The sequence below is a fragment of the Desarmillaria tabescens genome, assembly GCF_030435595.1.
Source record: "Desarmillaria tabescens strain CCBAS 213 chromosome Unknown EV420scaffold_30, whole genome shotgun sequence".
NCBI lineage: Eukaryota > Fungi > Basidiomycota > Agaricomycetes > Agaricales > Physalacriaceae > Desarmillaria > Desarmillaria tabescens.
In genome coordinates, this window is record NW_026848329.1 from 218279 (window position 1) to 234462 (window position 16184).

General features: G+C 46.1%; 2 protein-coding genes across 2 annotated transcripts; one reads left to right on the forward strand and one right to left on the reverse strand.

Moving 5' to 3' along the window:
* Nucleotides 1-9643: 9643 nt before the first annotated feature.
* On the forward strand, nt 9644-11105 carry EV420DRAFT_1482076 (uncharacterized protein; the record flags this gene model as incomplete). Its single annotated transcript, XM_060469847.1, has 10 exons — nt 9644-9680; nt 9728-9780; nt 9825-9846; nt 9907-9945; nt 9996-10111; nt 10338-10377; nt 10441-10612; nt 10659-10807; nt 10871-10920; nt 10977-11105. The coding sequence occupies 10 exons, from the start codon at nt 9644-9646 to the stop codon at nt 11103-11105; spliced, it is 807 nt and encodes a 268-aa protein (XP_060328103.1).
* A 3153-nt stretch (nt 11106-14258) lies between these two features.
* Nucleotides 14259-15878, reverse strand: EV420DRAFT_1700862 (lectin; the record flags this gene model as incomplete). The annotated part of the gene is made up of 5 exons (XM_060479492.1): nt 15594-15878; nt 15480-15542; nt 15218-15428; nt 14661-15164; nt 14259-14604 (listed from the first exon to the last, which is right to left on the reverse strand). Exons 1-5 carry the CDS (start codon nt 15604-15606, stop codon nt 14259-14261), a joined length of 1137 nt encoding a protein of 378 aa, XP_060328104.1. The 5' UTR covers nt 15607-15878.
* Nucleotides 15879-16184: the final 306 nt, after the last annotated feature.

Here is a 16184-nt window from a genome sequence, read left to right on the forward strand (position 1 = left end):
GAATTCGATGGCCATCTTGAACTGTGCTTGTTGCAGTTTCTTCCATTGCATTCGTTTGATCTGAACCTCTGCTACCTCCCTGAAACGTGTTCAGATGTTTTCCTGAAAGGTCTCCCAGGAGGGAAGGCGATGTCTCCCACTGTGTGGGTCTTTGTAGTGTCATTGCTGGTGGACCCACCAGGTCATCGCTTCCCCACCAAGTTGGTGGGCTGTGAAGACCACTCGACTTGGGCCATACCCATATGCTTCATTAAGCGTGAAGTATTGGGCAAAGACCTCGAAGTAGTATTCGCAGTGACTAAAGAAGCGATCTAAGTCACTGGCCTTCCCATGGAATTTGTTGGGGACCTCTATTAATGTCGGTTTCATGTTTCCCCAAGGGTTGGGTTGTCCATCAGGGATAACCCATCCATTTGGCAGATCAGGTGGTAGAGGGGAATTGGTAGGTTGTGGTAGTGACCTGAGATTCTGGTCACTATGGGGTGATGGTGGTTGTGCTGGAGGTCGAGGTGGTATGGGTGGAGGTCCTCCTCCACTGCCCCCTCCTGGTCCTCCTGGACCACTGCCGCCTCCGCCAGGGGCTGCAGGTGCTGGTTCACCTGCGTTTCCTGTTGGCGCTGACTGGGAGGCTTCTCCGGCCATGCTATGAGCATGGAAGGTGCCTCCTCCTGCTGCTTCCAGTCCTAAGGTGCTGGAAGGTGCCCAAGTGATGTCCGGAATGGGGTTTTCTGGGCCTACGATTCCCAGGTTAGGGAATGATTCCTCTCCGTAGCGCCTCCCTGGTGCTACAGGCTGGTCGGGGTGTATCTTGTTCCAATCAATGGTGGCATGATACCACGTTTCGGTATGCAGTATCCTGTCCTCTAGTTCGGAACCTAGTTCTGCAGCATTATATGCTTGTCCTTGGTCAGACACGGTCCAATTTACATTGTACCGTAGTTGTCTGCTAGTCCATTCTAACATTTGCTGCCATGTTAGATCATATATTTGTCGATCCATAAGCTCCTGTGCTTGAGCCTTGGACGAACTTGGGTGGGTCATAGGAGGGGCTTCTACTGGGAGGGCTGTTGAGCTCATCCTCCTGGAGCCATTGTTCGATGACCATCCCAGCTCTGGTCCAGGGATCTGCCCTGTTGTCATGATCAGGTGGATAGCTGATGACCTGGTATCAGGAGAATATCATATCTCCTGCATTCCAGTCATCATTCCACTGCCATATGCCCCAGAAGTATCGGCAGTACTCATCCCAGATCTCCAGGGCATCTTCACATCTCCACATCCAGGGCCATAGCCCTCGGGGAGGGAGGAAACCTCCATTGTATCCATCGGGTAAGAACCCTCCTTCAGGGGCAAGGAAGGGTTCGAGCTTGTTGGGGGGTTTTGCTCCCTCATACTCGACTGTGGCCAGGGCTCTGAGATGGCGACAGATGGGGCAATTGCAGTAGGGGTATGGATGGGGAGGGGTCTGTTCAAGCTCCCTCGGGACACAGTTCAGGAGGACGACAGGGTCCGGAAAGGGTTGGTCTCCAGCAAACCAGTCGAGGATCCTGTCCCCTTCGGAGGTGTCCCCTGGAAAGATGACCCACTGACCCTCATTAATCGGGGATCCTGGGTGGGTGTAGTACTCTGGGAGCTCATCATTATTACTGTCAGAGTACTCTGTGAATATGACATCGTTGGTTCCGTCTCCAGCGGTGTCGTTAATGGAGGCCTCTGAGATATGGGCAAAGCGGGGCTCTGCAAAATCTCTGAGGTCGGTGATGGTGATAATCGTTCGGGGTAAGATCTCGGACTCGGGGCGGGGGGAAGGCCAAACAAAGTCTGACTCATGGATGGACTCATTGTCCCACCAGGACAGGGGTCCTTCAACTCTGTAGGTTCCATCGGGGGTGTATGACGTGGGAGAGGTTGGAGCGTCATACCACTCCGGCTTGGGAGATTCATCTCTTCAATGTCCTCCTGTGTCAGGTACTCCCCATACTTCCCCTCATTCCCGGGCAGGGAGGAACAGGTTTTCACCTTCTTCAAAGGTGGTTCTTCGCCTGGTTCGTCCATGGATGATTTGGTTGAATGTGTCGATGTAGAACCCACTCGTTCCCCTTCGATAGAGACGCTCTCCATCGTCATCAAACCCTGGGATGGCTGCTGATAACTCTGTGGAGGGGATTGCTGACTCCCAGGAGTCATTGTCATTGCCCCAGGTCGTGGCATCCCAGGACCCATCTGTATTGGTCCAATACTCGGTGGTGAACCTTGGGTCGACTCAGTCGTCTCCGTCATCTGGAGGGATGCCAAGTCGTCTGAGGTCTTCTTCCCGAAGGGATTCTTCACCTTCACCGTCTTGCTGATCTGTGCCCTGAAACTCAAGCATGGGGGGTCACTCTTCTCTGTTGGGTAGGGGGTGTTGAAGTGTGTCTCGCTCCCCCCCTGGCTGGGGTGTGAGGGACCAGAGCCGGATGGTGCTGGTTGTTCGTGAGGTTCCTGTTGATGAGCCATTGAGTCCATGTACTCTCCCTCTTCCGGGGGTTGGTGCTCTTTGGCGTCGGGTTGGTTGGGTGATGTGGATAACTGCGACTGCAGTTAATAGTGTCAAGATACTGAAGGTACTTCCGAAGATAATGGCAGTGCAGTCTGAGGGGGTGAGCGGCATAAAGCTCGTTGTACCACAATGAATGTTTATGGTCTGGGGGTGCGGTGGGTGCCATTTTAAATAACGGGCTGAAGGTTTCTTTTTCTTTTGGAAGTATAACAGTGTCTGCCTTGAAGCGGTACAGTTACCGTTGACAACGGTAAGGGTAGTAAGGGCAAGCTTCGGCTAATTGTTAAGCACTAACTCTAATCAGAACCAAGGCTGATCTCTATCCTGTCACTCGCGTTCGGTGATTCAGTGTTAGAGAGGTGTTGGTTGATTGTGAGAAGTTAGGCATCACTTTATAGCAAAAGCAAGGAGCTTGTAAGAGTTAGGAGTATATAACCTTAGCCAAAGCTGGGGTCTGAGGCCACAGCATAGGCTAGCTTAAATACATGTTAAACTCGTACTAAGAATAGTATCTACAAGGGTGCATGCAATGAGAAGTGCATCTTTCAACGAATGAGGAGGGAGGACACTAAAAGAAGTATGCTCCCAACAAATGAGAGTAAAGAGCGCATATCACCTGCATCTGCATGGGACTCCATCTGAATAGGCTGCATCCCATAGACCGCCCTCGACTGGCAGTCGACTCTTGTCCAACTACTAAGAAGCATGATGCCATCAAGAGAAGTGTGATGGCACATGCGGGTTGCTGGTCACCTGAGGGGCAGCAGCGTGAACTGGGGTGATGGCAACCCAGTAACCAGGTAAAGAGTGTGCTGGCAGAATATCATGGGTCTGAGAGATAAGATAGGCAGGTCCAGGGTTCTGATGGATAAGGATAAGATAAGATAAGGAAAATAGGGGTAAAACTGTAATACTGGAGCAGTCCTTCAGATGCACCGTTGAAAAGACGATGTACTACCATAGTAATATGAGAAGACCAAATGTTCTCCAGCTTTCTTTTGAGGACATTCTCCATTCAGCCTTTCATACCTCCTGTCAGCACTCCATGACATTGGCTTAACACAAGCAAGGAGGATGTTCAGACTGACAGTGGCGCTAACTCGTCACTGAGACCAAAAAGGACATTGATACCACATACCATCGACTCAAGCTAGGATGATTCATATGAAGGAGATATGAGGGCCATATAAGCAATCAAAGTTGAATTCATAGCTACATATTGGTTTGACCCTTTTGAATGAGACAGGGTGAAAGAGTATAAGTTCAGGTACCATCGGTGACATGTAGAGCTCCACCTTATATGGGGCCAAATAATTTGTTCCTGTCATTGCCTGATGACAATAACAAGGATGAGTTTGAATAGAAGCTGCTTGATGCCAAAACTTCCAGAGTCCAGAACAGTGATTCCACAAAGCTGCCCAGCCTCCAGTCTGACGAGGGATTGAGGCAACATCACGATAGTGTACTGAAGTGCTATGAATATACATGAAATCTAATTGGTACTATGCTAAGAGTAGCACCTTTCCTGGTCAGATGCTTCATCCGTGATGTCTGATGCGAAGCTAGTTGTACAGTCCTAGAAAATGTTATATGGTGGCAAGTGCGACCTGTATGAATTGGATTGGGTAGGCCCATATATACACACACACATATGGAACAGAACTTACCATGATCACATCTAAAATGTCACCTAGATGAGGTATGGAGCAAAGATTGTACACAATCTAAATATCGAAAAAAGCATACAAGAGCACAATAAGGCACACCCTGAAGGTATACAGATATCCTACTGCTCAAATGAGATTTACAAGGGTATATCCATGCTGAGCCTGTCAAAACAAGACACCTAGATCCACCTTGCACAGCAGTTTTATATAATATGTATATCACATCACGTCAGTTTTCTAGTAACAGACTAATAACAGGAAGAACTGACAGCAAGTAGTTATATCCTGTGAGGACATGGGATCTAGGAGCAAGGCAACAGTGATGAGGAGGGGTTTTTATTCTGATCAATGATGAGACTCACGGGAATGGTGGTAGAAGGAAAAGTGTAAGTTGAAATCACATCAGCATGTGGTTAGATCTAGCCCACAGTTTTTGAAAATTTGCCCTCCAGCACAGCTGCCACATGAGTCCTAAAGAGGAAGTCATTTGGCAAGCTGGTGCACAACCATGGGTCAGCTCAACTTGCTCAATGTGCCACCTGCTGCCACCATCTCTCTCCCATGATCCCCTTTGCCATCACTGACGATGACAATGTCATGCACCGCTGCTGTCATCTCCCATCAGCTACTTCCCACTCCTGCTGCCACTATGTTACCCCACAAGTTCAACCACCAACCTTGCACATCACAACTCAAGAAGCCCAGAATCAGGCTATCAGTGGGGGCACGATTATCGCTTAGATGGAGCCAATCTATTCATGATTGACATATCATACTACTATGAGTAGTCGCTATGTGCAAAATTTTGATGAATGATTTTCTGTAGCTCTTACCTGCCATCCATATCCTTTAAAATTTTATGAGTATATTTCTAGGTATTCTTCGATGCTTTGATAAATATTAAGGGGCAATCTGTAGAGTAGAACAGTTGTCAGGCAGTGACTGAGGTGGAAGGGTGAAAAAATCGCTATGTGCAAAATCCCATCACAACAAATGTCACAGTCAAATTGGAAGTCTGCCATTGCCATGCAGCGAAATGTTGGACTTGTCACAGGACATTTTATTGACGTAACCGAGACACGGTGAAGAGGCTGGCTGTGGGCACCTGTGGAATAGTGAGTGGGCTAAAAGGCGAACCTCAAAAACCCACACACACACTCACACAACTACACAAACTACAATCACCCTTGTAAGTTCTAGGGGGAGTGATTATTTCTAATGCGATCCAACTATACTTCAATATCTCGAAGAGTTTCTCTTATTCTCAGTGCTCTTAGCGAAGCTAAGCTTTCTCTAATGAATTCCCAAGTCTAGGAACTTTTTACAGGAAGGTCGTTCACTGGCATGATGCAACCTTCAAGGCAGATTTGAGTTATAATACACAAGGGACACTGATCCTGACAGAAACAAAGGCAATACATGCTGAAACTTTAGTGAGCTCACTAAAAGAACACCACAGGCAAGCACTGACTTAGCCTGCTCGCTACACAACTGTATGTAGGGGTTCTCCAACTAACTCCAGCAGGTTATCTCAACTCAAGAACACTTCAGAAGTGCTCGGAAACAGATTCAGAAACGGAACTTTGAACAGAACTGACATGGAACAGACTGAAACAGAACAGAACAGAACAGAACAGAACTCAGATTTCCACTTCAACACATTCTCTGAACAGACTTATCACACTTAACAGAACAGAAACAGTGTCACTGATTCGTATTCACTCTGACTAAGTTCTCAAAGGTCTTATCAAAAGGGTATCTCGTATTTCTCTGAGTGAGCTCACTAATTCTATGCAAAGCTCGAAGTCACAAACTGATCCTTTGTTACAGTACTGCCTTCAATGCGTGCACGGGAACTCGGGGGCTCGAAACTTGGCCTCTACCTACTGTAACCAGCCTACTTGTACTACAGGGGAATTAGAATTACAAACATTGTGCAGTACCCAGACTCCTACATGCGTAGCACATTGCCACCACCGCCTTACTGAGCATCCGAGTCGGACTTCCCAGTTTTAGTCTCATTTCTATAGTGAGCTTGCTAAATGCATGCCAAGAGGTGCTCTCCCGACACCCGTGGGCTTGTTCTCTAGCGACCGACAGGTCTAGGTGCCCAGAACTATCAGTCCTGGCATATGTCATTCAAGACTTCTTTCTTGGATTCACAGAGGCTTCTCATAGACACAGCAACAAGTGAGTCTTCTAACAATGGGACACGGGCTCACGGACTTCAGCCGAAGCCCATTGCCCAAGTTCATGCCGGTGATATCTGTCATCTCGCTTAAGGATTTCCCCAGATTTTCAGGTACGACGTGTCACAGTTAGTGAGCGTGCTAAGTACTCTCAGTGTCACTGCAATCTTCAAGGTTTTATCTAGCTCCTGCGAGCGTGCTTGTAAGTTAGAGCCTAAGGCATTGGGTATAGGGTTTGGCCTTCTCATCACACATGCCCGTCAGGTACAGTGCTGTGACTAAGTCCTGTTTAGAATCCATTGCTTCTTATGCCATAAGTTATATTCCATATCATTGCACCACGTAGCATTAGTGTCGACACGTAGTTTTAGTCCGCTCGCTCACTATATCTCAGTATGCATGTAAAACACTCTAGATTGCAAAATTACACATGTAAATAGGCTGCAGTCGCAACAACGGCAGAGCTGACTTTGAAACTGTCACATTCTCTACCACTGAAATCAATGTTTCTCTCATTTTTCATGCATCCTTCAGGCAATAGGTCTGGATCCTTTTGTTTTGAACTCTTAAAGTATGCCCTATTCATGCCCACAAGTTATTTCAGGCCTACAGTTATGGACAATCAAAGACGACAATTTGATTTCCAGCTAAACCAGATTTTCTGGGGCAAAAATAAGTTCAGATTCAGAAAGCCAGAGGCCGAAAACATCTAAAAAACACCCTCCGAAGTTTTTCCCATGACATTTTTGCAGTGCCAAAATTTTGGACTAAAAAATCAAATTGTGTGTACCCCTTTTGGCCTCACCAGCAGACATCACTCAGTCATTCAACTCTATCAGAAATATCCATGGCTGGAAACCACACAGCACTGATTCTGCTACCTTTCAGACATCCCTGTATGCTCATCAGCCAATGACAAATTGAATCTCCAAAGATCCCATTTACTCGGCAAGCATGCAGTGATATTAATTACACCAGCCCTGTGCCTGGGCCCTTCACTTGAATGCTGCTGAGTGTTACAGGTCACTCAGGTAGCACTTATATTGATGGATAACAGAAGATCTGGATTGCTTTGGAGTATGTTTCTAGATAAATGCTATTAAGAGTTTGTGACTTCTGGTTGCTAAGTTCTTCCTCACTCTTAGTCCCTCGGATCTGGGCCAGGCAAATACCTGATCCTTCAATTCTCAGACATCAACTCAGCAGCATGATTTCTGAGCCTATTTATATTATGACCTGCCTATTTTGAAGCTTTGAAGGCTTGCCCCTGCCTTTCATGATGGCTGGTTTGTGGGCAAATGGCTTGATAAAATTTAATGATCTTGACACCATCGGATGTGGATTTTGAAAAGGAGTCGATTGTGCTATCTCTGAAGTTTTTCCCATGACTTTTTGGGGGTACACCAAATTTTTGGGATAATTTTCGGTCAAAACTCACATTCTGCAAAATTGGCTTGTGCAAATATCTTTATTAAGTCTATATCTTCACTTTTATGCAAAAAAACCCAGCTGTTTACCTGACCAGGGTCCTTCTAAAAATGGGTCAGATTTTTTGTTGTCTTTGATTGTCCACAACTGTACCAAAGGCTATTGGTGAGAAACTGGAAGTAGCCAGTCCTTACACAGGCCATTTTCTGATGGTGATTGCTGCCTTGCAAGGCTTCCTCAAGGCCTACAAAAAAAACTACTGTGTACTATGGGTTATATACTTTCAATGGGCCATCAGAAAAAAAACCAAAGCCAACAACAACCTAGAATGTGCTGCAAACCAAAATTTGCACATCGCAATCCATTTGCACATTGTGATCACCCATAGTATTAGTGGGCCATGGCATTGCTCTGGGACCAAGGTTTAGCTCATGAGAGAATATAAGTATATTTATCTGCTTATTCTTAGTTCTAGTAGTTGTAGACTTGTAGTGTCATTGTAACATCTTCTTAGTTGTGGTGTTTGCATGTATATAAAACTATTGTTACTAACTGAAAAAGAAAAAAATTACTGTAAGCTCTGAAGGGACTTATTAAAATTTCTCTTGGATGCCACCCAGGACTTCACTTAGCACTCGCGAACCAGTTCATTACAGCAGTTTTCATAATTATGTGGAATTCCGATTTTGAAAAATTATGTGATCCTATTTGCACCACATGTTGGCCTGGTATGCAAAGTGCTCCACCTTTTCATGTGATTTCACTGGTTTACATTTATATATCTTATACTGCACTTATGTTTTGTTGAATTAGGATGTATCAATGAAAGACCTTTTCCCATGTAGTAAGGTCAAAGTACGTTGCTAATTCCAAAGGATTGCCAGCACAAGACAGATGTCGAGTCTGACAAAGTCAAGAGACCGAAGCTTATTGATACCATCTGGATATGGAGATGCCAGGTCCAACAATATTAATTGATGAGTATAGCAGCATGTAGTGCTTGAGGATGCCACTTTCGAGTGAGCACAGAATGACAAAGGCTGGATTCTCAAAGGTTTTGCCTCACTCGGTGTAAGTGACTTCCTTTTCAGGGGGTCACATCACAGTAACGGAGGGCCAATCTAGCCAACTTGCCAATTTGAATTTGTGCAGCAGTGCCAATGTAGTTTATGCTCATGAACTTGGGTGCATTTCAGTTTGGTTTCAGTGACTCATTGGATTCAGGGCAATTCTACTCTAGTATTCTTGGATGTTCTGAGTGTGTAGGCTTGGAGTTCAAAGCACAGCTATGTGCTTCTTGTACTTATGTGGCCACAACCATCTCAACGGAATTTTCACTGCTGCTGATCAGAGATTGATAGATACCCTTTGTCTACCGTCTTACGATTGGATCCCTCTGGCACTCAATCTTCTTCTATTTCTGTGTTAGCTTGGTCCATCCAAACATCAAGCTCACAAACACAAGGTGAGCTCTGAAGTGTTTGATATTGACTCATCTACTTCGATCTGGCTCTGGTGATTGTTACAGCACTGCATAGAAGTTTTCAATCATGCCATCTCAGTTCTTGCCTCAAGGAGAACCTAGAGCTCCCTTATATCCTTTTCAATTGACACTGAAAATCAATTTTGTAGTTATCGATACAAGATATACAGCATACAAACGAATTATATTGGTTGTATATCTGTCATTGATCAATGATGATTCGAAGGCACCCAGAAACCATGGCTGTGCTGATCATCTTCTCGTGCTCTTCGTACATCCTGGAAGCTACAATATAAAGACCGTGTCTATGGACCTGCATCTGCTTATCGACTACAAGATGTCAGGGACTGTGCCCATCACTGAGGTTGCACAATGTGGGTAGTATTTTATTGCTCCCAGATGTCTTTGAACAAAATTCCAGATATGACATGGTCTTTGATCTCATGGGACTATCTCATAACCTTTGACGATGAGGTGTGTTGTCCCTCAATCCTCATAGTGAACTTTCCATTGATCAGCTTGAAGATCACACTATTCTGGGTACGCCTTCATTCTAGCAAGGCTTTATTTATGTATGGCACATGACAAACGGGTCGACAGTTTTCAAGAAGATTGTGGATCAAGTTTTTATTCTTTACAGTAAGTTGTTGTCAGGCGGCAGATGCAAGTTGTCAAGGTAAATGTTTCAGAATCACTATCTGGGACTCATTCTTCGGATTTTGGATATCATCTGTGCATCCTGTCCGATGCTATTATCTCCGGCTACTGGATTTATGTCCTATTAGATGAAGTGCTTGTAAATACGGTGAGTCATGCTTAAGGCTTTGAAATTGTCTCATCCCTCATTGACCAATGTAAGCTGGGCTGGGATCTAAACATTGCTTCAGTCCAGCTAATCTGACTTATTTGCTAAGCATCAAGCATAGATGCATAAATGGTCAGTATCTAAACTTCTTTGTGTACAAGTCGTCAAGGGCTTACAATGCACACCACTTTTTTCTGTAGTCAGCAACAACTTGTCGCTGTTTAAGCTCTGTTATCTGGGTACTTTTTCCGAGTCCCTTATATATGGTACATGGTGCCACTTCCATTTATTATATGACTAACACTTCTGTGGCTTACATCTACATCTAGTGACATTGCAGCTATTTATCATTGAAAGTATCCTTGTCCTCCGAATATGGGCAATAATGGGGAAGCAGCGGTGGATCTTGTGGACTTTCTTTGGCTTGCTTGCCTGCAGCACAAGCACATCTATTGTGATTTCTCTATACTTTGCCACTGGCACAGGCTGCTTGGTATATGGGTAGGTGTTTTCCTACATAATAATCTCCCTTTTAACTGTCCTCCAGGATACTGACCCTCATATATGAGACTATCATCTTCATCTCTGCAGCGTATTATGGAATCAAAGAATTAGGAGGCATAAGGTCACTCTTGTTAGGACATATGGTCCTGTTGGCATATGGCCCTAGGCCTATTATGTGTCTACTCTTCCAAGGTACAGTTCTATACTTTATAACGTGAGCATCATCCTTTATTACCTTTACTCTTACATGTTTAGTGTTGGTTGTTTTCAGCATACTCTGCTCCGTCCCAGTTATGTCGTTTCTGGTATGTCAACATACTTTTCCCAATCAACAAGCTTTGATGACTCCCTTGGGATCCAGGATCCCCACTTGGGCCTAACAATTATGAGTGTTACAATGAATCATATGCTTCTCGGTCTTCAGAAGCAGGCTCTTTCCGATTCCATTGTTCAATATTCCCAAGGGGTGGAATTGACGACATTCAGATAGTCTGGCTGTGGTCTGGTTCAGAACTGTGTGGACCCGGTCTGAACCTGAACCAAACCTGCAGGTCTGGGTCCGGTCCAGGTTCAGGTCCGGCACAGCCATCTGGGTCCAGGTTCAAGGTTCGACCTGTTTAAAAATTCTGGACCCGGTTCGGACCCGGTCCGAACCCGCTGAACCTCGAACTATTTTCACTTCATCAAGATGAGTATCTGGTGCTATCTGCTATGGCATGCAACTATCTCGCTGTCCCAGGATGATCTGCACCATCAGAATGTGCTTTCTCACATGTAAGCCATACTGATTCTGACCCTCATTGATGAAACCTTGGCACTGAGAAGTCTGGTACCATGCAACGCTTGAAGGAGGCTTATTGGGATGGTTGCATGAGTGCCCAGAATGAAGCTTGAATGGATATTCAACCTTGCTTTGATGATGTGGATTCAGATATTTAGCGTAGTTGGTGAGTTCTACTGGTACCCAATATATACAGCGAAAATTTTACTGAACCCGGTCTGAACCTGGACCGGACCTGAACCGGACCTCTTGGACCTGAACCTCAGGTCCAGGTTCGAGGTTCAAGGGAGTGGGGAGTGAACCTCGAGGTTCAGGTTCGAGGTTCAGGCAAATTTGCCTGAACCTGGACCGAACCGGACCCCAGCCAGACTACATTCAGAGCTACCACAAATGAGGTGACATCGTTGTAGATGGAGACATTTGGCATGAACATTGGTCACGTAGACATGATCAGAAGTACTGGATTTTCTTTTCTGACCCAAAAATGATATACGAAGTGTTGCCGTTGAACCCAGACAACCTTGAAGTTAGTAGGGAACAAAAGTGGCTTGCATCTGTGGAAATGTTGTTATGGGGACTGACTACGAGATATACAGGCTTACATACTCTGAAATCCTTGAATGTCTCTTCGGAAAAAAAATCCAAGATAAAACGAAGATAACTGGAAAACTGGATAAGTAAAGTCTTATGGCCTAGGCCAGCCCGTAAGGGAGGAAACTTGAACCGGCCACGGTAATGCATCACCATCGCTTCGCTTTCAGCTTCTTGAAATATGGCTTCATGTCTATCCCATCTCTTATGTTGTAAACTTCTCTGCTCAACATCTACTATGTGCCTAATCTGAGATCTCGCACCTCATTGCTTCTGCGGACCACAACTTCAAGCAAGTTCTCATTCTGCTAATTAGTTCAAGGGTGACTATTCTCTGTGTTAGAGAGCATGCAAACTAAGCTTATAGCCCTTGAATTCCGCACTATATTTCCTCTGCCTTGCGTCGACTGTGTTTCAGCTACCTTGTATGGGTCATTGTCCGCGTTGGAGATCAGACACCAGTATCTATTTCATCTGCCAATTCTTCGTCAAATTTTATCACGTTGCCAGACTCAGGTATCATTTTCTCTCGCAATCTGGTATGACCGAATGGCGATAATTTTACGCCAACCCCAAAATTTATCATGTTTCTGTCTTCGTTTCTCATGATCATCCAGATTCATCCTTCATGATTTCATTTATCAGCCCCCTCTTGTGATGAAACTCCCGCACCAAGCATACAGGATACAAAGAACCTGGGGTACCTTGTGGGCATCTCATCGTGTTTCCGTCATGGATTTTTGCCTATCTGATGCTGTAGCAAGTCCGGCATTTCTTAATTTCATGTTTGACCAATCTTTTATGAAAGATGAACAACGCCACACGAGTTGACTTCTTTGTCTGCAGTGAAAATTCAGACGTTCCTTAATACATTTCCCTCGAAGCTGTTATTTATTCCAATTTAATAAACAAGCCAAGAAGTCAACTTGAAGGACCCCCCGAGTCAAGCTTACTGCGGTGAACCGGCTCACCGGACCGGCAGGATGTTTGTAGGACCTGTTGAAGGCAAATACTGTCCAACCTCTGTTTCTTCCTACTCTCACTGCCATCGAATTAATCCCCTCGCCCCAGAGATGTCAAATATTCTACGTTTTCTCCTACTCTCTACCTTTTCATCGAACAATTTTAGTCATGCAAATGCCTGCGTCACTGCTTCCCAGCAAGAATCGCTTTGAGTGCCATTGTTTCGACCTCGCGAGGCATGATGTCTCTCCCGATGAATTCAAAAGGGCGTGCATCTCATGAAGCTTATATGTTCGAGGCGTCGTAGGCTGGTGGTACGTTGCAGCAGTTCGTCGACCTTCGTCAACTATACAGACTTTTGAATTTGAACTAGGCTCCAGGTCGCGTGTTTATCACCGAGTCATTTCATTGGGGCCAGAAAACAAACAGTTTTCAATCATTTCCATACGCTCATGCAGCTTTCGATGCGCGGGCCGCGTTTGAAACGTAAACAACTGGCTCAGCTGTCAGTACCTGAACCTGGAAGGAAAATCTATGCCAGATAGAAAAAACCATCCGTTGACATGACGATAACATACAGCATGGTCAGCGAATAGCTCAGACACAGCAGGCTTGTGGTACGTCACGAAGATATGTTTCATACCATGTGTCTGAATGACACTTAGATCGTCCCATGGATGCAAGGGCGCGCGAACTGCTGGTGCTTTGGTATGGTCATTGAATTTCGGTGGTCAGTTATGATCTAAATTTTTACCTGCAGTCGCCAACATCGGCGTGACCAGGTCAGATGGAGCTCTGCAGCTGTATCCTGAGGGCCGTTAATTTACACGAACTTGGAGCGACAAGTATTGCTGCTGGATCCTCATTTCACCTTCACCACCGTCGTATACGCTCATCCAGGGAGATCCTTCCGAATTCAACGAGCGTGTGCCTACCTAGCCCGTAGATCTGGCGACGGAATTTATATCAATGATCGCTATCGATGTGAAATGACCCTCGTCGTTTGTACTTTTCTCGCTATTCTAATAGAATACCTGACTGATTAGCGCTCTAGTTATCCTCATAACACATAAGAGCGTTGCTCTGTGCGATTGTCCACGAGGATGTTACACCAATGGTATAGCTAGCTGGAGCATAACTGCTGTGCTTAGGGTAGGCCCTATCCAGCCCGTCTTTGAATCACGCAATGACTGTACTTTTTATATTAGGAAGAGGCTATGAAGAGAAGATAGGCAAAAGAATGTCAAGAATTGCACAAGGATATACGGACGAACTTGAAGAACGTTCTGTTCTTGGGCACCACACTAATCAAGCCCTTGGCACGGTTATAGCACCCCACGGAGAGACCCCGTACTTCCCCGAAATCGTGGCATCATCCCAAGCGTCGTCGTTTGTCGCCGGGAGCTCGAACCCGCTTGGAACTCCAACGAACGATTTCCAGGTGTTATCTGTAATGTAGGACACCGATGTACCGTCATTGTATGCCACTAGGATGGTGCCAATCACACCAGCGGGACCTCCTGTGTTAACGCCATTCACGGCGAACACATTCTCATCAGGGTTCAATTGGGGCACGGAGTACGCTTGAGCGGCAGTGTAGTCGCTTCCTGAACCAAGGTCTTGGCCGTTAGCGTAAAGGGTGTAGCCATTGTCTCTGTGATGGTTACCGTCAGCATTTTTCCAATGAAGCGCTGAGTAGAATCGACATACGTGGTCAACACCACCTTCGCACAGACAGCTCCCTTTCCGTATGGCGATTGGATGGTCTTTCTGAAGGCCCTGTTTCCAACAGGTGCGGTTACTGCTGCGTTAGCAGATTCTTTCGTCCAAATCCAGTTGCTCTGCGTCAAATCCAGGGCGGGCGGAAGGGCGATAGCTCCCCATGGTGCCATCCCGGCCTTACCCTGAACGTTCGCTGCAATCCAGGCGGAGTCGTCCAAGCTGGGGTTTTCGAAGCCGGCCGTAGTGGGCGCTCGGAGAGTCTTCCAAGACGCGTCCGTGACAAACGTCTCGCTGGTTCCGTCGAGGTAGTCGACATGAATTGTGGCGATGAGTCCGGCGGGACCACCGGTGTTGGTGGCATTGATAGCGATAACATTGTCGACTTCGGGGTTGAGACCGACGGTGTATACCTGGGATGTAGAGCCGCTGCCTTCGTAGGCTATGCCAGAACCGATCTCAGCACCGTTGGCATAGAGCGTGTAGCGATTATCACTAGACAAACAGGTAGGTAAACCGCCGACTTTTTTTGACGAAGAGAAACTTACGCGATGATTATGACAGTCGCACATACGGGGCACTTGGTATTGGTGTGAGGAATTGTCTTGCGGAATGGACGAGGACCGTTGGGGGCGGCACCACCTGGACTCGCGGTTTCTCCAGTCCAGATCCAGTTGGAGTTGTCGAAAGTGAGGGGCTGATCTTGGGCCCGGGCTACGAGGGAGGTAGTCACGGCAGCCGTTCCATTGACAGTAAGGCCTAAACACACGGTTTAGAAATGCGTAGTTGGGATGAGCCACAGAGCCCTACCTCGTTCCGACGTCGGCAAAGCCGTCGTGACTGCGGAAAGCAGGATTGGGAGCAAGGAAAGAGCTATGAATGCTCCGTCAGATGAGCAACAACGTTAGCCAAGGGAATGCCTACCGTAGGCGAGCATGCTGTAAAAGAGAGGAAATCCTGTTGACGGATGCTCATTTACGATGCTTAGGTCGTGTTTTATACTCAGAGACGGTATGCGCTCAACCGTGTCATAACGTCGTGGCTTGTTCCCGTGAGCGCGCTACACTCTGAACAGGATGCATCGAAGGTCCGACAAGCGCCTTCGAACAATCAGTTGTTCGCACTAAGCGAAGACGTGATGAATGATGATCGGGAATCATTGCTATATGCTCAAGCTGTTCACTCATCTACGCATCGACGGTATTGGTGTTAATGATAGTCAATCAGACACAAAACTCTGAGTTATTTGCTAGTAGCTAATGTCATAGTATTGAATCGCGTTAATCAGAATGTAACAAGCGAATGCTGTATGAACTACTCATTTCCAGAAGGAGTAGACGACAACTCGTGGTATGACAGCCAGAACAAAGAAGCTGAGAAGCCTAATCAATGTGTTTTAGAAAACATCAAAACGCGGAAGTGAGTGCGAAACTGAAGTCACCTAGGCTCAGGATGGAGGATTCCTTGTCTCATGACGCGGGATGTTTGGACTTCCCGAAAAAATTTTCGGTGTCA